Source organism: Leucopleurus acutus (genome assembly GCF_964270905.1).
Source record: "Leucopleurus acutus genome assembly, chromosome: 1".
Lineage (NCBI taxonomy): Eukaryota > Metazoa > Chordata > Mammalia > Artiodactyla > Delphinidae > Leucopleurus > Leucopleurus acutus.
Window position 1 is genome coordinate 128,331,235 of NC_139142.1, and position 22,012 is coordinate 128,353,246.

At 42.0% G+C, this 22,012-nt stretch overlaps 1 protein-coding gene across 1 annotated transcript; it reads left to right on the forward strand.

Moving 5' to 3' along the window:
* Positions 1-1,693: 1,693 nt before the first annotated feature.
* On the forward strand, positions 1,694-19,513 carry CCNB2 (cyclin B2; the record flags this gene model as incomplete). Its single annotated transcript, XM_082847736.1, has 9 exons — positions 1,694-1,717; positions 4,226-4,354; positions 4,460-4,573; positions 9,684-9,854; positions 10,517-10,675; positions 12,413-12,649; positions 14,064-14,204; positions 18,201-18,311; positions 19,403-19,513. The coding sequence occupies 9 exons, from the start codon at positions 1,694-1,696 to the stop codon at positions 19,511-19,513; spliced, it is 1,197 nt and encodes a 398-aa protein (XP_082703862.1).
* Between the last annotated feature and the right edge of the window lie 2,499 nt (positions 19,514-22,012).

Consider the following 22,012-nt stretch of genomic DNA (forward strand, 5'->3'; position numbering starts at 1 on the left):
GTTAGACCAATCGAAAGCAGCACTCGATGAAAAGCATCCAGAATTAGTCAACAGAAAACGCAGAATCTTCCATCAGGATAATGCAAGACTGCATGTTTCTTTGATGACCAGGGAAAAACTGTTAACAGATTGGCTGGGAAGTTCTGATTCATCCACCGTATTCACCAGAATTGCACCTTCAGATTTCCATTTATTTTGGTCTTTACAATATTCTCTTAATGGAAAAAATTTCAACTGCCTGGAAGACTGTAAAAGGCACCTGGAACAGTTCTTTGCTCAAAAAGATAACACGTTTTGGGAAGATGGAATTATGAAGTTGCCTGAAAAATGGCAGAAGATAGTGGAACAAAAGGGTGAATATGTTGTTCAATAAAGTTCTAGGTGAAAATGAAAAAAGTGTCTTTTATTTTTACTTAAAAACCAGGCACTTTTTGGCCAACCCAATACTTTCCCTTCCCAATACTTCTTCACTGAATATCTAATTTTTAGTTATAGGACAATGGATACACTAACATCTTCCCATGCCACGTAGTAGCTGCAATTATTTCTGTTTTACTGAAGAGCAGGTTTAGAAATGTTAGATCAAGGGAAGGAATTTAATTCAGATCACTTCATTTAAGGGTCATTAGTACCCCAGTAACAGAGAGAGAAACCATTTTTTAGAGTAGAGCAGGAGTGATGGGAAAACTTGCTCAAATTGTTAGATGGAGCCTATCATCAGAAGTCATTTCACTACCTTTACTGTGGGCCTTGGACCCTTTCCTTTCCTCTCTCCTTTCCCATTCCTCTCACTTTTTCTTTCCTCTTTTCTGGTCTTAACGCGAGCCTCTCACCCTGCTGCCCAAGGCTGGATCACACTTGTCTTTCTCATTTTAAAATCTTTTGCTCTTCATAAGATAATTTATTCGACGAATATTTATTGAGCACCGATCACAACCCACACGAAACAATGTGCTAGGTGCCAGCAACACAATGGAGAGCTTACATGAATCACGAGTCACACAAATCGCATTTATCATTTTTTTCCCCCTCTCCTAGGAATCTTAGCTTCTGAATAAACACCACAATTTCCATTCCTTAAGCACACGTTTGAGTCTCAACCACCTAACACAGTGCAGCCCTAAACCAACCAGAGGCGCCTGTTCCCCAACCCAGGCAGGCCAACCCTACCTAAACTCGAACGCGAAATTTCCGGAAGAGAAATAATGGTCAGAAATGGCATTTCCAGGGTGTTCCTTAGTACCAACTTCCGCCCACCCAGTACAAACGTAGACATCCGTAATCCGTAGACATCCGTTGACATCCTCGTCAAAATTCAGACAAGGCGTCCTACGTCTGCTTTCCCAACGAGGTATTTCATTTTTGTTTATTTTAGGGCCGAGATTTCTAAAAGACAGTAGGCAGGAAAAATACCGGTTGTTATGACAACCAAACGGGTCTGGATAATTCAGCCAATCAGCCTACGGGAATGTCTCCTACTTAGCCAATGGGAAGAGGGCGCCGTACGTAGGGCCGCCCAATGGGGGCGCGAGCGGCGCGGTATTTGAATCCTGGAACTCGGCGACTTCACGAAGATTCCCAGCGGTGCGGGCTCGGAGGGCAGTCCTAACGGCGCCGGGGAAGCTAGTGCTCTCTGTTTCCAGTCCGCGTCCCTCCCTGGGCCGGGCTGCCACTCTTGCCTGTCCCGTCCCTCATGGCGCTGCTCCGACGCCCGACGGTGAGTGGGCCGGCGACCCCCGGCGCAGGCCTGGGCCCCGGCCGCGCAGCGCCCTCGGCCGCCTCGCTTCTCTCTCTCCTCCGCTCCGAGCTTCTTCGTCCCAACCTGCGCCGCTTTCCCCTTCTTGCGGGCGGCCCGGGCCCTGCGGCCTGTCCTCTCCGCTCCGGCCGGCTTCTCCCCGCCTCGCTTCCGCTCCTCCGGGTCCCGGCTCCTGGCCTGGCCGTCCCTGCGCTGGGGTGGGGGAAGTGTGGGAAAGCGCCTCGGGGGTGGCAGTTGTCAAGTGAGCCCCCGGAGCACTGGGCCTAGGACGCGGCGAGCGATCCGCGAGGGCGCTTTGTTGTTAGAGAGTTACAGCTTCTTGGGGTTTCCTTCCTCTCTTCTCAAACTCCTTGCCAGCTAAGGGATCCGTGGTGAGGGTAGGGAGATGGACTGAAGAAATTCCGCAGTCTGTGAAGTGTTCTCATGTTTGATCAAGCAACAGCTGTGGTTGTTTTTCAGGTGTTTTCACATTTCTCTTTTATTAGTTTCCTATTTATTTCTGCACACGAAGTGTTACAAGGCTAAGTTCACTAATGTCTGCGTTTGTCCCTTTAAAAAAGTAATTTCTTTACTCAAGTGCAATAGAGATTTTGCATATAATTTGGAGCAATATGGCAGACTGAGAGAAGGGTCCAAATTCATTTATTTTGTCTTTACAAAAAACGAAGTGTTAATGGTATTTTGGATTTTTTTCTGTGGGTTTGAATTGTACCTGGATCTACTTTTTTCTTTGCTGAAAAATAGAGGGCACTGACACACCTGAGCTCCATTCTCCTGGCTGTAGGGTTGTTAAAAGCTGGGGATTTCCCCTTCCAGATGGCTTAATTTAGATTACCAGGCTTCAACCCATAAGAATTGAACTTTGAAACACTTTTTAAACATCTCAGGAACTGCTGGAAAAATTGAACAGTGTGACTTTTGAGAATCCTAATAATAATAAGTGGATTACACTCGGTATTTAATTGTAACCCTTTTATGAATCTGAGTCAAATTGATAAGTAATTTTTGTCTAATCTATCCCATCGGGTGCTTTCATAGTCAAATTCTGTCTATTCAGGTAAGGCTTGAGTTTTTCCCTGCCCCTCTGTCTATCCTGGTAGGTCCATTCAAACCCCCTGTTGGGAAATATTTTAAGATTAAGACCCCCCCCAATTTTCAGGGATAGTACATGCTGTTTTTTTTTCTCATGAAATGTTTATCACATATAATCAAATAAACTCTTTTGTGTGAATTGTTTTTACTAACAAGTTTTGTTTCTAAGGACATTCTGTCTAAAGCAGGTTAACGTCAACTAACAATTTTTTATTTTTTTGGGTATGTGGGCCTCTCACTGCCATGGCCTCTCCCATGGCGGAGCACAGGTTCCAGACGTGCAGGCTCAGCGGCCATGGCTCACGGGCCCAGCCGCTCCGCGGCATGTGGGATCTTCCTGGACCTGGGCACCAACCCGGTGTCCCCTGCATCGGCAGGCGGACTCTCAACCACTGCGCCACCAGGGAAGCCCAACTAACAATTTTTATTTCATACAATTCAAACTTTCAATTTGAGATAAAACTATTTTACCCACGAAAACTATTTTCTTTCTAAATATCCCTAATAAAATAGAGAGTACATGCTATGGCACCCTCATGGCTAAAAAGCTGTATCTCTAAAGATCTTGTCTACCTGAGTACTTCTTATTTCTAGCATGGCATAAGAATCAAAGCTAGTTTAGGTTTTAAACATCTGGTTTTTAAACAGCTTTTTTTTTTTTTAAAGCAGAAACCACACTTTAAAAAAAAATTTTTTTATTTAGTTTATTTATTTTTGGCTGCGTTGGGTCTTCGTTGCTGTGCGCGGCATTTCTCTAGTTGTGCCGAGCGGGGGCTGCTCTTCATTGCGGTGCGCAGGCTTCTCGTTGCGGTGGCTTCTCTTGTTGTGGAGCACGGGCTCTAGGCGCGCAGGCTTCAGTAGTTGTGCTCCGCGGGCTCTAGAGCGCAGGCTCGGTAGTTGTGGCGCATGGGCGTAGTTGCTCCGCGGCATGTGGGATCTTCCCGGACCAGGGCTCGGACCCGTGTCCCCTGCATTGGCAGGCGGATTCTTAACCACTGCGCCACCTGGGAAGCCCAAAACAGCTTTTTACTATTGTGTCTTAATTGCACTTGTTACTCTTCTCTGTCAAGGAAATTTTTTAAATAGATGCCATTAATATCCAGGGATCTCTGACTAATGATGTGGGTACCATATGAGAAATGATCACTTATCTGTGAAGCTCTTAGTGGGATTTTTTAAAAATAGATAAGGTGGAGTGATTTGCCTAATTTAGAGTGATGTTATAAATCACAAATAGCATTTTTAGACTTCCTAAAATGTACCTTTTCCCTCTCGCAGATAGATCTCAGCATATTCACCTTTCCTGAATCAATTCTGACACTAGCAAAGTATTGTAAATGATCTCAACTCTTCAGTAATTTTTTTCCTTTTTTTTAGGTGTCCACTGATTTGGAGAATACTGACACGGGAGTTAATTCTAAACCTAAAAGCCATGTGACTATCAGGCGGGCAGTTTTAGAAGAAATTGGAAATCGAGTTACAATCAGAGCCACACAAGTAACTAAGGTAACAACTGTGAGAACTGTACCTGCACACCCTAGGCTGATTCTGTAGAGCACTGAGGGGCAACACTGGCCCTCTTGCCCTATTCACATTTCTTTTCCCTTTTAGAAAGCTCAGAACACTAAAGTACCTGTTCCACCCACCAAAACAACAAATGTCAACAAGCACCTGAAACCTACTGCTTCTGTGAAACCAGTGCAGATGGAAGTGTTGGCTCCAAAGGTAGGAAGTTCTGAATTTACAAACATACTTAACGAAGTAGGCTGTTTGGGGCTAGGATATAAGGGTACATTTACTGTCAGTGCAACTTTTGAAGAACAGTGATAGCTAGAGCTCTACTTTAAAACAACAGTGTAGAAAATGAACATACACATCTTTTCAGTGATGGTACCTTAATATAATATTATGACCTTGAATAACAAAGTTAACTACCTTAATACCCAAATAAATTTAGTGATCTCAGAGGAAAATTTGGTAGGTTTTATTAAAATAACTCACTATAAGAATGAACTTGTCCATGAAGATGGTGGAAGCTTACAATTCTGAGACCTTCACTCATGGAAGAACAAAGTAATGCCAAAATTCTTTGTTGATAGATTGTAGTCTCCGTGACTGGGTAGCTCAACTGAAGTTAGAATGCTAATGGACCCACTGGCCTGTTCATCTTCCACCATGTTCTAGTTCATGCATGCTCTCATTCATAGATTACACACATTCATATAATTACAATGAAGCAAGCACTGTTGTAGGTGCTGAGAATACAACAATGACCACTTCACACTTTCTAGCTCAAAATATTTATATATTATTGTATGTTTGAAATTAAAAACATTGAATATGTTCGAGAAACAGGTGAGTACTTACTATACACATCCAATTGTGTTAAGGCTGATAAAGAGACATCTTGCCTTGAGGAGACTTATCCAGAAGGGGCATCTGTACCTGAAAATTAGATATATAATCCGAGGGCATGCTGCTAGGTGCCCATGGGCAATGGATGACTGAATGCAGGGTGCATCTAAAGGAGGGAGAGAATCTTGAGGGATGGAGTGGTCTGGGGAAACTTCCTGGAATAAGTGGGATTTTTAAGGATAGGAAGAAGCTGATAGGAAGGGGCACCTTTTAGGGGAACAAAGCAGCAATAGGAATCAAGGCACCAAAAAGGGAATAGGCCTATAAATTATGTCCTTTGGGGCAAAGAGTCAGCAAGTCTAAATTGGGTCAGATGGTTTGTGTGAGGAAACAGGAAAAAAGTTGGGAAGAAGGTTGCAGCTGGATTTGAAGGCCTTGGAATTTGGATTTTATCCCATTAGGCAGTGAGGAACCTGTGGAATGTTTTGAGGAGGAGAGACCTGATGAAAGCAGTGTAGGGTGGCCATGGAAGGGACGTTAATTAGGTGGTACTGCAGTTTTCTAAGCAAGGGCTGATGGGTGTCTTGAACGAGCCCATATCTCCCCTAAGTGGACATCCACATACCAGTATCTATACGGGTGCTAAGAAACAACCTCAAATGTGTTGGGATGTACCAGAACTCCTTTCAGACACATCATCTTGTATTCAGAAGGAATTCTTTGGCTATGTTGCTTGGAGTGGAGGAGTGAGAAGCTTAAGCACTTGAGTATTTAAGGAACCATTTATGGAATAAATTAATAAAATATAGGAAATTCAGGAGATTGAGGTAGCTTTGGGGAAGGTGTCTCATTTGGATTTAGACCTGTTGAGGTAACAGAGAGACAGCCAATGGGAAATGCATTTGGAAATGGGCCAGCAATATCTGAAGGAGAGGACTCCAGCCATTCACAGGTATTTGCAGAAGCTTATTATCATGCAATTTTTGGAGAAAACTGTTTTTTGCTGACTCATGAGGCTTTGGCAGACTGAGTAGTTTGAAGGAAGGAAGAAGGCTTTTTACTAGCCTCTTGTTTGGTGGGTACTGGGGAAACAAGGTGAGTGAACCACTGACTGTCCCCAGGAAGCTCCCAGTCAAGTCGAGAATGTCAGAGTGAAAGCATGCACTATAATACCCTGTAGCAGAGGTAGATGCAAGCTTAGGAGATGTACTGGGGAGTGGCAGCTAGAAATTCTGATGAGGTTTTAGATTTACAGATTTGATTGAAACACTAAATTTGGTGATAGTCATTATTCAACTATAAGAATCTTTTATGGGCTAACTTTCCCTAAAACAAAAACTATATATAAAAGAAAATGAGCACAATTATTCATATTTAAAAAAAATAGGGTGCCTTTTATTTTTAATTACACAAGAAACATGCATAAATAAGCAAGACAATACAGAAGTAGAGTACATAGAATAAAGGGTCAGTTCATTTTAATTATTCTCCCTACCCCCAAAATTCCACTCCACTGCATTCCCTAAAGCTAATCATGGTAACTGATTTTGCCTTTCCACAACTGAGTATGCTTTTGTACACACGTGTACACAGTCATTGCTATAAATCATGAACTGTCTGTTTGGAATCAACAGTTTTTCTTGGAGTCCTTCCTTATTGCACTTAATTGACATTGTTTATCTATTATAAATTTAGTAAATAAAGGAATTTGGGGTTTTACCAAAACTTGTGTAAATACCTATATATTTGCATATTCATATTAATCCGTTCTCTTAACAGACCCGACTCATTAAATGTTGGTGCTAGGAGAACTTCAGTAGCCTTTACTCACAGTCTACCCATCCTTTACCAAAGAGCAGGTTCTCAAGTTCAGCAAAATCTGACAGCTTTATTGTTTTTATTACTACTTTTCAGTTGTCTCTGACAACCCACAGGGCTCATTCATTAATCTAATTTGAAGGTTTTTTGTTCTAGAACCACTTTTGTAATGGGTAACTAGCTGATGCGTTTTTTTACCTTTGCATGCAGCAGACTCTGGACAGGATTGCACAGTTGGCCCACAGGGTTTAGGCTATAATCTGTACAGGGAAGCAGGATCTTAGAAAGGATTTCAGAATGATTAGATTATGTTGGAGTCCAAAAGGAATGCTTTCAATAAATTCTAAATTAAGGCCCAGAGCAATTATCCTTGTCTCATCCTGGTGGCCTTAGATATGGCTAAACTCAGATATACTTCTGCATAGACACAGGTAAACATTTCAAGCTGCTAAGGCAGTCTGAAGCACATGAAGATAACCTCTGCCTTCTTAGGCTTTCTGGTACTGATTGCCCTTCCTGGGGAGAGTGATGATGCTTATTCTTAAAAAAGGTAACCTTAAACTGAAGCTACATGGGCTTATTAAAATGCACATCTGATTCTAATTACTCTTGCTCAGTTTCTTCAGTGGGGTCACTTACATTCAAATAAAATCTAAACTCCTTAGCTAAGTTGTGCTCACCTTCCCAGCCCATTTCTGTCACCTCACGCACTACCTTCTGCCGTCCCAACTCAACATGCAGTTCCCAGACTTGCCTTTTTTTTTAAAGATGTCACTTTTTTGTTGTTGTTGTTGTTGGGGGTAGGAGTTTATTAATTAATTAATTTATTTTGGCTGTGTTGGGTCTTCGTTTCTGTGCAAGGGCTTTCTCTAGTTGTGGCAAGTGGGGGCCACTCTTCATCGCAGTGCGCGGGCCTCACTATCACTCTTGTTGCGGAGCAGAGGCTCCAGACGCGCAGGCTCAGTAGTTGTGGCCCACGGGCCCAGTTGCTCCGCGGCATGTGGGATCTTCCCAGACCAGGGCTCGAACCTGTGTCCCCTGCATTGGCAGGCAGATTGTCAACCACTGCGCCACCAGGGAAGCCCCCAGACTTGCCTTTATTTCTTGGCTTCCCCTGGGATTTTGTGCTTGTGTACCTTTGCCTACTCATTTTCCTTGAGGTCCTACCGTCTCTGGTAACCTCGCTAGGTTTCTCCCTGGTACCCCAGGTAGCTCTTCTTATTCCTTCTAACAGTTCTTCAATTCTTGAGTAGATGACGTATACCTGTATACCTCTTGCTCACCTAGCCCTTCCTCAGTTTAAGACCTTTGGTTTAAGAGGGAAGGGCATGTTTTGAATTGCTATCTATCTATCTATATATAGTTACTGTTTTCTTCTTCTCTAAGACTGGAAACTATAATCATTGAGCTTTAATGTAAATTAAAATTGTTTATTATACTGCCTTCTCTTTCCTTTTGTATTTTATTACTTTAATACATATTCTTATAGCCTTGCAGTCCTAGGCTATACTTTGAGAAGTACCTCTTATTCTTTAAAAAAGTAATTGTTTATGCTTCATTACTAAATGCTTGTTTAAACTTCATAAAATTTTAATTTGTGTGATTTTTATAAATAATCACCCAGTCAGCATAAGAAAATAAAATACTGGGTGTATACTTGCTCAGTCTTTGCTTCCTCCTTCTGTTTTATTCATAGGCTGGAACGTGCTTTCCTGCTTTTGTGTTGCCCATTTCTCAATTTAGAATAAATTGATTCATGAGAAGAAAACATTACACTTGCACAAGGGGCTACTGCTAAAGTGAACTATCAGCTCTAGGAATCTCTGAACCCAGGTGTCTAACTTTCTTTCACTCAGTAGATATTTGCTGTGTCAGGGATGACATAGGTATTTGAGATACCTTAGTGGACAAAATCAGTTTGAATAAATGTAAGATTATAAAGCTTACATTCTGGTAGAGGTAGATAGAAAATAATACACATCATATATAAATAAACTCTATAGTATATTAGGAGGTTATCGATTCTTTGGGGAAAAACACAGTAAAAGAGATGAAACATATGTGTGGGGGGAATAGAAGGCAGATGGTAATTTTAAATAGGACAGACCTAATTGAGAAGATAACACTTAAGCAAAACTTGAAGAAGGTGAGGGAATTATCCATGTGGATGCAGGGACAAGAGGCTTCTGGGAAGAGGGAGACTGCTTGAGGTGAGGGAGACCTGGCCAGGAGGCTGGAGAGAAGCAAACCCGGGCCCCCTGCACTGGGAGCGTGGAGTCTTAACCACTGTGCCACCAGGGAAGTCCCCTAGAGTGTTTTTTTTAACATTTTTATTGGAGTATAATTGCTTTACAATGGTGTGTTAGTTTCTGCTTTATAACAAAGTGAATTAGTTATACATATACATATATCCCCATATCTCCTCCCTCTTGCATCTCCCTCCCTCCCACCCCCTAGAGTGTTTTTAAACAGGGGAGTATATCTCCAAAAACTTCATCCCCTACATCTTGAATTATTCACCTCTTACTCTGAAATGTATTTGTTTTGGCTTTATCATTTATAAAAATGCATATGATACTTTTAAACCAGTTGGCCTTGCTTGTATTTGTGATCAAGGCTACTCCCAAGGTAGTGATACATACACTTTCATTTGTGGGTGTAGGGTCCCTCTCCCACACCTGTGGATATCCCCATGAAGGAAGAGAACCTCTGCCAAGCTTTCTCTGATGCCTTGCTCTGCAAAATTGAGGATATTGATACTGAAGACTGGGAGAACCCTCAGCTCTGCAGCGACTATGTTAAGGATATCTATCAGTATCTAAGGCAGCTTGAGGTGAGTGGGCCTTTGTGTTTTGGTTGTACAGCAGTGTGGAATTTACCACATAGCTGGGAAGGAAATGAGGTCAGCTTTTTTTCTTAACTTATTTTTTTTAATTTATTTTATTTAATTAATTAATTAATTTTTGGCTGCCTTGGGCCTGCTGTGCACGGGCTTTCTCTAGTTGCAGCAAGCGGGGGCTACTCTTCGTTGCAGTGCGCGGGCTTCTCATTGCAGTGGCTTCTCTTGTTGCAGAGCATGGGCTCTAGGTGTGCGGGCTTCAGTAGTTGTGGCACGCGGGCTCAGTAGTTGTGGCTCGCGGGCTCTAGAGCACAGGCTCAGTAGTTGTGGCTCACGGGCTTAGTTGCTCCGCGGCATGTGGGATCTTCCTGGACCAGGGCTCAAACCTGTGTCCCATGCACTGGGAGGTGGATTCTTAGCCACTGCGCCGCCAGGGAAGTCCCTAAAATTTATTTTTCATTGAAGTATAGTTGAATTACAATGTTGTGTTAATTACTGCTGTATAGCAAAGTGACTCAGTTATAGATATATGTATTCTTTTTGATATTCTTTTACATTATGGTTTATCACAGGATATTGAATATAGTTCCTTGTGCTACAGTAGGACCTTATTGTTTATCGAGGTCAGCTTTTTAAACTTTTAACTCCACCTACAGGTTCTACAATCCATAAATCCACATTTTTTAGATGGAAGAGATATAAACGGACGCATGCGTGCCATCCTGGTGGATTGGCTGGTGCAAGTCCACTCCAAGTTTAGGCTGCTGCAGGAAACTCTGTACATGTGCGTCGCCATCATGGACCGATTTTTACAGGTAAGGGACTTCGTGCAGCTCAGTGAACTTTGCATTTATGCACTGCCAAGGTGTGGTGCCTCTGAAGAAAAAACCAAAAGCCAATTAGATGCCAAAGAACTTCAAGTGCTAGAAAAGGAAGTAGTCCAAGTGTGTCAAACCTCTGGTGATGCTGACCAATGCCGGGCATTTCTGTTAGGTCAGCCTGCTGAAAAGTGCTTAGGGGAGATGCTGCCTTGCCGCAGTCATTCATCGGAGGAGATAAACCATCAGATGGTCTGAAAGACCATCTGAAGCCTGTGGTGCCTTTGGAGGCTGGTTCTCCAGGCCCACTTGCACAGTTTCCATAGTTCAGTATTCTTTGGTGTTAAGCTTCCTCATCTGAAAAATGAGAGTTTGGCTAGAGGACTTAACAGTTTCCAGCCGGCTGTGGCATTGAATCGGTGTAGAAGAGGCAGGAGGCAGACTTTTTACAAGGGGTTGGAGGTATGTGTGGGGAGTGTACTCAGTGTGAGGTCTAAAGTAAAGAGGGAGGTAAGAAATTAAGCCGAGAAGCGTAGTGATCATCAAAATATTTCTCAACTGGTAATGTAAGAACACTGAGCAGTTAGAAGAAATGCCAGACATTAACCACTGGTGCGTTGTCTACCAAATGGGTAGCCCTTCAGATAAGGCTTTATTTATTTAAAGTCAACATTTATAATACAGGTGTAGGTCAAGCCCAAACCATACAGTAATAATTGTGTTGATAAGACTGACCCTGAGATACTGCAAAATGCTAAGTAATCATAGAGTCATTAGTTTTTTGTTTTGTTTTGTTTTGTCTTTGCGGTACGCGGGCCTTTCACTACTGTGGCCTCTCCTGTTGCGGAGCACAGGCTCCGGATGCGCAGGCTCAGCAGCCGTGGCTCACAGGCCCAGCCGCTCCGCGGCATGTGGGATGTTCCCGGACCGGGGCACGAACCCGTGTCCCCTGCATCGGCAGGCGGACTCTCAACCACCGTGCCACCAGGGAAGCCCGAGTCAGTGGTTTTTATTATACAGTCCTCACTGGATACGAAAGCACTGTTATATTTTTGGTAGATTTTCAATATTGAGAGTTGAAGCAAAAAAACACAAATTCCTAGTTTAAAAAGAAAAGAAAGTTAAGGGAAACACTTATCCTCTAGGCTGAGATTTTCTCTGACCCTGAAGCATCTTTGGAAGGTTCTTCAGGCTGAATAATGAGTGTACTTTTGGTGAGGATTAAGGAGACACTTAAGGCACTTCCTCAGCCCTAGTCATCCATTAAATTCCTGCTTTTTTGCTTGGCCTCATCCTGATTCAGACCATGCTGAGTGCCATATTGGGGCTTCCCCAGACACTCAAGCCAGGATGATGGCGGTGGAGCAGTGCCTGGGAGCTTGGTTGTCAGTCAGCAATTGACTGATCTTGGGCTGATGTATGCATCTTTTCTCAGTCCATCTATTTCTAAGTGGGGTAAAAAATATGTACTTCCTAGGTTTTTTGTGAGGATTCGATGAGATGATTGTTTGAATCTTAGCACTGTGCCTGGCACATAGCAAGCACTCCATGATAGACAGCTCCTGCGAGCCATGGTGGTGCCTGTGATCAACACTCAGCTTCCTGTGCCCTTAAGAGGAGTGTGAGCAGAGACAACGTGCTCTTCTTCAGGACTTGGTTTCCTCTTACTTTCTTCCACCCAGAGCCCCCATCCTCTTGTTAGTTAAGACTTTTGACACACTCTTCTTCAATTAGGTTCAGCCAGTCTCTCGTAAGAAGCTTCAACTGGTTGGGATTACAGCTCTGCTCTTGGCTTCCAAGTATGAGGAGATGTTTTCTCCAAATATTGAAGACTTCGTTTACATCACAGACAATGCTTACACCAGTTCTCAGATTCGAGAAATGGAAACTCTAATTTTGAAAGAACTGAAATTTGAGTTGGGTCGACCTTTACCACTACATTTCTTAAGGCGGGCATCAAAAGCTGGAGAGGTAAGTGCCTCCAATTCCGTAGGAGACTTTATTTTGCTGTTTGTTGTCTCGTCCCAGAAACACTGACTCAATTAAAGGAAAACTCATGAATTTATAGGATGCATCTTTTAGATAAGTCCTAACACTTATTAGTTCTTTTTTTTTTTAATTTTTTATTAAAGTACAGTTACAGTGTTGTGTTAAATACAAAGTACAGCAAAGTGACTTTTTTTTTTGAGCCCTATTTCTTTTTTTTATTATTTTTAAAAATTGAAGTGTAGTTGATTTACAGTGTATTAGTTTCTGGTGTACAGCAAAGTGACTCAGTTATACATACATATATATATTCTTCTTCATATTCTTTTCCATGATGATTTATTACAGGATATTGAATATAGTTCCCTGTGCTATACAGTAGGACCTTGTTGTTTATCATTCTACATGTAATAATTTGCATCTGCTAGTCTCAAACTCCCAATACTTCCCTCCCCCCTCCCCCTCCCCCTTGGCAACCACAAGTCTCTACTCTATGTCTGTGAGTCTGTTTCTGTTTTATAGATAAGTTCATTTGTGTCACGTTTTAGATTCCACATATAAGTGGTATCATATGTTATTTGTCTTTCTGACTTACTTTGCTTAGTATGATAATATCTAGGTCCATCCATGTAGCTGCAAATTTCATTCTTTTTAAATGGCCGAGTAATATTCCATTGTATATATGTACCACATCTTCTTTATCCATTCATCTGTTGATGGACATTTAGGTTGTTTCCATGTCTTGGTAATTGTAAATAGTTGAGCTCTATTTCTTAAGGGAAGAGAGTTAAGGGGCTGAACATTGACATATGAATTCGTTTCTGAGGGCTGCCATAACACAGTACCCCAAACTGGGTGGCTTACAATAGAAATGTATTGTTTCTCAGTTCTGGAGGCTAAAATCTGAAACCAAGGTCTTGGCAGTGCTGGTTCCTTTTGAGGGCTGTGAAAGAAGGATCCGTTCTAGGCCTCTTTCTTTGGCTTGTAGCTGGCCCTGGGCCTTTTCACATGGTCTTCTCCTCATGTGTCTCTTTCTCTTCACGTGGCTTTTTTTTTTTTTTTTTTTTTTTTTACATCTTAATTGGAGCATAATTGCTTTACAATGGTGTGTTAGTTTCTGCTTTATAACAAAGTGAATCAGTTATACATATACATATACATATGTTCCCATATCTCTACATGCAAGAGGGAAGAGATATGGGAACTTATCAGTTCTTAAAAGACTTCATGTTCTGTGTTTGTAACATACTGTGGAATAGAGCAGTGCCTGGGAAGGAAAAGTGAGTGAAGTGGATTTGAGTTCCTAGATCTTTTTTTTTTTTAGAGTTTCTAGATCTTCACCCAGAATTTTGCAAGAGAGTCATAACAGCCATGCTTCTTACCATCTGTTCTTTCATAGGTTGATGTTGAACAGCACACTTTAGCCAAATACTTGATGGAACTGACTCTCATTGACTACGACATGGTGCATTATCACCCTTCTAAGGTGGCAGCAGCCGCTTCCTGCCTGTCCCAGAAGGTTCTAGGCCACGGAAAATGGGTAAGCGTTGAATTTAAGAAGAAATTAATTAGCTGTATTTTAGGGACTCTAGACACAAAAGGCGTTAGCATTTGTCACACACTATCCTTGAAGCAATTGCTAAAAGGCCACAGGCTTAAAAGAGCTGCTTGGAATGATGCAGGCGTAACCTAGGTGACAACACCATGGTACGCAAACATATTACAGAGTTGTAAAGAATGAGGAAGGCCACTAAGAACTGATACGCTAAGATTTCTGGGATATTTTGTTAAGTGAAACAAGCAAGTTGTCAAGCACATAAGACAGAACAGGGCCAAGGCCTGACCTGGTTTACCCGGTAAAGATGAAATGAGCCACTCTGAGGTTCATAAAATTAGCCAGGGATGTCAGCTCCTGCCTGGGTTCTTGTTTCACACACCAAAAAGGATAACAGTGAAACAAAAGGGGCCACTGGCTGCAGTGCGAGTCAGAGGATCGCTTCTGTGGATGGGCCCATTCTGCACTGCCACTAAGCAGTTTTAGAGTCTGTATCTGTAGCCCACAAGCAGCAGAGCAAACACCCCAGCAGAGCCCAGGAGGTGATAAGGAGTGGTCTCATTACAGCCTCCTACCCAGAAGAGATAGGGAAGTGAGTGGGAGACGGCTTGGAGGCGGCCCCCTCGCCTGCTACCCCATCATGTTCCAGGAGGATCACAAAGCACTTTGCCAGGACAGATCAATGTGGTTCAGGCCTTTGTCTGCGTGGCCTATGTGGTGGATACGTGTAAGAATGCCAGGGCATCGTGGTGGACCTTTTCCTCTACACAGTATGTAGAGTTTACATTTTATGTAAGAAAGAATGGGAGTAAGAGAGAGAGGCTATGTATCTGTGCTTATGTATTTGCTAATTTTTCAAAAAATACAAGAAGAATAGACCAGAAACTAATGAAGATGGATACCTCAGGGTAGGTATCAGGGTAGAAGGTTGAGGATAGGAGCAGAACTTCTGGTTGTAATTTTTTATTAACTTGTATACAGTGTAATGTAACTTTTTTGACTTTTGAACAATATGAATGTTCTATGCAAACCCGAAACTGGAATTAAGCAAAAACAATGTCACTATATATTCAAAGTGGTAACAGACCAGAGGGAAGAATTAATTCCCGTAACTTTTGAACACAGCACTCCGACTGTGCATTTTTAGTGGGATGTGAAATTAAAACAAAGGACCAAAAAAGGTAACATACTTAAAGTTTACTTAAGAGGTTTACTAATCTGTTTCTAGGTTAATAGTGGTCTGTTATTATAATCCTGGAACTATTTTTATTGTAGGATAAAGCAAAGATTCGTGTATTAAGGACTAAAATTTTCACTGTAAGAAGATAAAATATTGTTAACAATTAAAAACAAAGGAAAACCCTATAATATTAAGTCTGTTTTAGAAATATCAATAAATTCATAATGAAAGGCCCAGAAACAATGACAACCCAGTAGCAATGAAGATACCTAGTGCTCACATCTTGCATACTCAGTGCCATGACATACTCGGAACTAGGGCTCCTTCAAGAAATAGCTGATTTCAGGGCTGTGGCAGGGGAAGTACAAGATGAGCCTAGATCAGTTTGTAACAGGTAGCAAGCAAATTCTCAGAGATCAATGGGGTCACATCAAAAGGACATAGAAACTGGCTTGAAAGGGCTCCTTCTGACTAAAGTTGAGCATTAAAAAGAATTGTGACAGTAATAGATTATACTGCATTAAAAAATGCATGAGCCCATAATGATAAAAAAGAAAGGAAGGTAGGGAGGGAGGGACTTAAAAAAAAATCAGTAGAATGCCAGCTAATTAAAGTAGAAACAGTGGTAGAGATAGAAATCCACCATTTTTAAACCCCTAGTGTAACAATTGATTCAAGCAAGGATCGTCAATTGATGCTTATAGCACTAAGTAAAATAACTTGGGCAAACAAGATTCACATTGTTCTCAAAATATCACCCCGCAGATGTGTAGTATTTTTCGTGGTACGCGGGCCTCTCACTGTTGGTGGCCTCTCCCGTTGCGGAGCACAGGCTCTGGACACGCAGGCTCAGCGGCCATGGCTCACGGGCCCATTCGCTCCGCGGCATCCTCCCGGACCGGGGCACGAACCCACGTCCCCTTGCATCGGCAGGCGGACCTTCAACCACTGTGCCACCAGGGAAGCCCGATGTGTAGTATTTCTGAAGAAAAACTGTACCTTTGTGATGGAGACGTCTGGCGGTTACTACCTTAACCCAGTGATTGAGCTTGGTATCACCAGTGGTGAGACTACCTGACTTTACCTGCCTTCTGGTGTAATAGGAAGTATGCATTATCACCTAAATAGGATTCATGTCCAAAATGTTGGACATGAATCCAGTCATCATGAAACACAGACAAATCCAGAATGGGACGTTCTCAAAGTAACTGACCTGGATCCTTCAAAAAAAATCAATGTCATTTAAAGCCAAGAAAATGGGAGTTTTAAAGACTAAAGACAACAACAACCAAATGTACTGTCTGTACCTTGATTGGATGCTGGATGTAAAAAGAAAAATCTATAAAAGATATTTTTGCAACAATTGCAGAAATTTGAATATTGACTATATATTAGATGATATTATAGAACTGTTGATGTTTCTTATGCGATAAAGGTATTGTAGCTAGGGAGGAAAATACTTTTTAGGAGATGCTTTAGGAGAAACATTTAGAAGTGATGTGTTATGGCGTCTGCAACTCACTTTCAAATGGTCCAGATGTTTGATGGCTTCAAAAATCTCACACAACTTTTGCCGAACCATTTGAAAGCGAGTTGCAGACCCCATGAGTGAGAAAGAGAAAGAGGAGGAGAGAAAAAGTGGCAAAATATTAAGAACTGATGAATCTGCACAAAGAATATACAGATGTTCATTATCTTATTCTTTCAGTTTTTCCATAGATTTGAAAATTTTTGATATAAAAATTGAAGGCAAAAAGGCCACTGGTAACATCTATGGCACATGCTCTTGGTACCAATGGCTTATTTTAGGCAAATTACTCTAAGAGGTGCTTCCTTGGCCCTAAACCTATTAACTATAGGCCTCCCTGTTTCCTGGCAATTGATTTCAAAATACCAGGGGTTGTGCATTACATCAGGATTCCCTCCTGCTTAGTTCTTTTTTCCTTTAAACTGTTTTAGGATTAAGGTTATATCGTGGTTTATTTTCCCAATTATATTATGCATTTGAAAGGGGTGTGTTTTAGCTTTTAGAATTTTATCACAAATCTGAAATAAAGTCAGGTTACATATCTTCATACAAAGTCAGTCATGTTATCAATCAACAGCTGTCCTTTTGCTTGAATTTTGGTCTCTGGGAGGCTGGGCCACGAGGCTGGGTGTAGATGCTTCTCTGAGTGCTCTGTGTTCTCTAGCGCTTAACTACACAGGGCCCGACAGGAGAGTGCTGCTGGGAGGTCTTCGTTCTTCTGGGTTTGGTAGCTTAGATTGCTGCCTACGGGCCAGTTTATTTCTTAATCCTGAACCCCTTTCCCTGACCGACAATACAGATGTCTGTGCTCTCGAGCTCCCTACCAGCCACTGCCAGGCAGGGCTTTAACGAGGGGACTGAGATGTGCTAGACCCCGATCTCTGTAAACCCTTTGTTGGGTTTGTTTATACTCTGCCTCACTTCCCTTCCCCTTTCAGTGTGGTGACAGAGGCAAGCATGAAAGTTTTGTTCCTTGAAGTACCCTACTTACATATACAACCTTCTTTAAAACATCATTATTTGGGACCCTCTCCATTTGATTTAGCTGAGAGCTATGTAACGTCTTAATTTAGTCCTGCTCTGAGCCAGAGTCATCCTGCATTTACTGGCTGCTTTGCTGGTACCATGGTAGTGGTTGGGGCTGAGACCGACTTTCCAGCAGGTAAGAATATTTTTTATGGCTTTTACGTAAGTAATGTCAGCATGTGTAAGATGTGCTCTCCTAAAGAAGTGGAGGCTTTATCTTGCTTCTTCTGTTTGCATTGTGTTCCAGAACTTAAAGCAGCAGTATTACACTGGATACACAGAGAACGAAGTATTGGAAGTCATGCAGCACATGGCCAAAAATGTAGTGAAAGTAAATGAAAAGTTAACGAAATTCATCGTAAGTACTCTTTCCTAAGCTGTTCAAAGCGCTGGATTATGGGTTTGGGGTATGAGAGGATGTATGTGTGTTTGCATTTTCATGTAAATATTTTGGCATGTGTGAGAGTCTGTTTTAGCACAAACTCTTTATATTTTTCTAGTACAGCTGGGGATGGAGCATACGCACAAATCCCAAGAACTGACTTTCTTTAAAATAAGGTAGACAGGCTCGCTATGTCCAGGCCCAAGCAGCTGTTCAATGTATTATCCATGCTTGACCCGGCATCCTGGGTAGGGTGCACAGCAAGCAGGGAAGGCTGGCCGGCATGCAGGAGTCCAGCCTAAGTGGCCCTGTGGAAGGCTTGGGTGTTCGGGTGACATCATTCAGGGCCTTTGTCCAGCACCTTTTAGGACAATGACTGAGAGGCACCTGAACAGCCAGCATGGTGAAGCAGTCCATTCAGGAAGCATCCTGGGAGCTTGGAGTCTGTCTCTGTGTGGCCGACCTGAGAGGAGAAACCAGAGGAGAGGGGGTGCTATCCTGTGCTTGTGCGAGGCCAAATATCAGAGCTCACCACGGGTCTGACAGAGAGCAAGGCATTCGTACCAAGTGTCCTCACGGCCTGATTTGCTTGCTTCCTTGTAGTTTCAGCATTATTTAGCACACCGTGGAAGTGTCATGTTTTCAGTCCTGAGAGTATCATCTGGGATCTAAGCACTAGTTGCCACTCACTTTTATGGCCAGTTACTGCTCCCAGTGCTGGCAAATCCGTTATGTCCTGATGGCACTTAGGTATGATAAACACAGCTCCCACCTCCCACCCCTCTGGGAGCTCATGAGAGAAAGCCTGCTCTTTGGACCTTGAAACCATCACCTGTGCTACCAGCTGGGTTTTATCCACCACTAGGCATGGCAGGAAATTGTCAAGCACAACACATCATGCCCTAGAGCACTTGCTGGCTTCAGTGATTTGGCATCATCATACCCTTTGAAGACTGTGGGTCTGGCCCTTTGATACTTGTAAATTAGACTAGGAATAAGGTGTAAGTTTGGGGGTGGCGGGGCGGTGGTGCTCCTGATGTGTGCTTAATCACAGATGACTTCTGCAGGCCATCAAGAATAAGTATGCCAGCAGCAAACTCCTGAAGATCAGCACGACTCCCCAGCTGAACTCAAAAACCATCCAAGAGCTTGCCTCACCTCTGCTGGGACGGTCCTAGGCTGCCGAGGCCCTCAGGGAAGAGTGCTTCGTCTGTGCACTTTGTCTTGCTGATTTGGAACTCCTGACTTTATATATAGTCCTCTGGTCTATTTCATGAAACCTTTTCTCAGACTGATTTTCTAAATGTATATTGAGGAAAAATAAAGCTGTTGATTTTCTTAAGGTATCCTATGTGTGTGTATTTGGGTATTCTATACTGAAGAAATCAATAGAAGCTTGTTTGACTAATTTCTTTTTGAGCTATTATGATTGTAATATGTAAATTATTGCCCTGATGGCTTGGGGAAAGACCTTACCATTCTCGGAGAAAACTACAACTTGGCTTCAGTGAACGCTCACCCATTCCTAAAGATTGGTTCATTATATAAAATTTAAAATGGGAGGATAACCATGACATTCCCTTTCTAGAACCTGCGTTAACTATTTTCTAATTCCTATACAGGAACACCTGGCCCACAAGGTTGATGGCTTCCAGAAGTAACCCTCATAATGTGTTTCACTCCAAGGCATGGTTGAGACCAGGAATAGCAGTGCTAAGGGGCCACAGCTGGAAAAAGGAAGCAGGCCTGTGACATCCTGTTAAAGGTGAAACTTGGAATGCTTTTTCCTGTTGTTCTAAGTACGTTATGGTTTATTTTATTTTTTGAATGTTATTTTTTTATACAGCAGGTTCTTATTAGTTATCCATTTAATACATATTAGTGTATATATGTCAATCCCAATTCATCACACCAACATTATGGTTTATTTTAATTTTTTTGGTGGGCATTAGAAAACTGTTAAATGTAATCAAAGAGGGAATGCATTCTCAGTCTCCAACCACTAACCTAAAAAAAAAAAAAAAAAACACAAAAAAACCATGAAATAAATGAGTCTCTTAGAGCAACGACTGCCCAAACTACTAGTTCAACAAGAAGTTAACTGGTTTTTTGAGGGAAAGGAGTTAGTCAGATACATTTGGGAAACGCTGCAAACTCATGTAAGATTTATAAAGGCTGAGAAGCTTTGCAGTAAACTCATTTAATGCAGTGTTTCCCCAACCTAAAGTGTGGTAAAAGCTGCCTTCTACGCGACTGAGGTCCCCAGGTGCCTGGCTCTGTGACTCGGCTGTGGCGTGTGACTGCCCCATCCCAGGAGGAGAGCCTGGCTCCAGTGAGGCCTGGGCAGGCCAGGGCTGCCTGACTAGTAAAACTTTTAAGTTTCGAGCATGGAGAGGAACTGGGTGTCTTTATATGTTAAATCCTAGTATAAAGTCTTATAAATATCCCTTGTTGAGGTAGTGAAGCTTGTTCCCATGGCAGCCTTAGACCAACTTAGTCACAAGTGTGAATGGTAACGAAGTGTGAGCATGAGAGGGAGCTTTCCTGGCTCTGAAAAGCAGTTATTTCCCAGGGACGCTTGAGCTCCAACTTCTCATCAAGAAAGGATGGGTTTTGCAGGCATATTCCAAAGACATTTTATAGCTTCTTTATTACATGTTTTGCTTAGTTAAATATGAAATACCCTGACTCAGGAAATTCATACTTCCAGGATGTCATTAAAAAAAAAGACCTTTAAGATACTTATCTGCCAAGCAGGCACCTACACTAATGTGTTATAAATGTGAAATAAGTTGTGAAAGTAGAAATCATAGTATCATAAAAACACTGAAATTAGAAAATGAGACGACGTAACCCCAGTATTTGAAGAGCACAAACTCTAAAGCTGGGTTGCTTGGGTTTAAGTCTACTTAGCAGCTGTGTGACCTCTGTGCTCGTTTCTGTGTCTGTAAAATGGGGCTAAGAGCGTCTGCCTCAGTGTTGTACTCAAGTATGTTAAGCACAGTATCTGGAGGTGCTTGAATGCTAGTGGCTATTATTTTAAGGAGGTTGATGGTCTTGGGAAGAGATGGACTCTGGGCATTCAAAGATACATCAGAATTCTTCTTTGTTTTTTTAAATTTTATTGAAGTATAGTTGATTTACAATGTTGTGTTAATTTCTGCTGTACGGCAAAGTGATTCAGTTATACATATATACATTCTTTTTTTAATATTCTTTTCCATTTTGGTTTATAAGATACTGAATATAGTTCTTTGTGCTATACAGTAGGACCTTGTTTATCTATCCATTCCATATATAATAGCTTACATCTGCTTAATCCCAACCTCACTCCATCCCTCCCCCAACCCCCTCCCCCTTGGCAACCACAAGTCTGTTCTCTATGTCCGTGAGTCTGTTTCTGTTTCATAGATAGGTTCATTTGTGTCATATTTTAGTTTCCACATATAAGTGATATCATATGGTATTTGTCTTTCTGACTTCACTTAGTATGATAATCTCTAGTTGCATCCATGTTGCTGCAAATGGCAGTATTTCGTTCTTTTTTATGGCCGAGTAGTATTCCGTTGTATATATGTACCACATCTTCTTTATCATCTGTCTGTGAACATTTAGGTTGTTTCCACAGTGCTGCTATGAACATACGGGTGCATGTATCTTTTTGAACTATGGTTTTC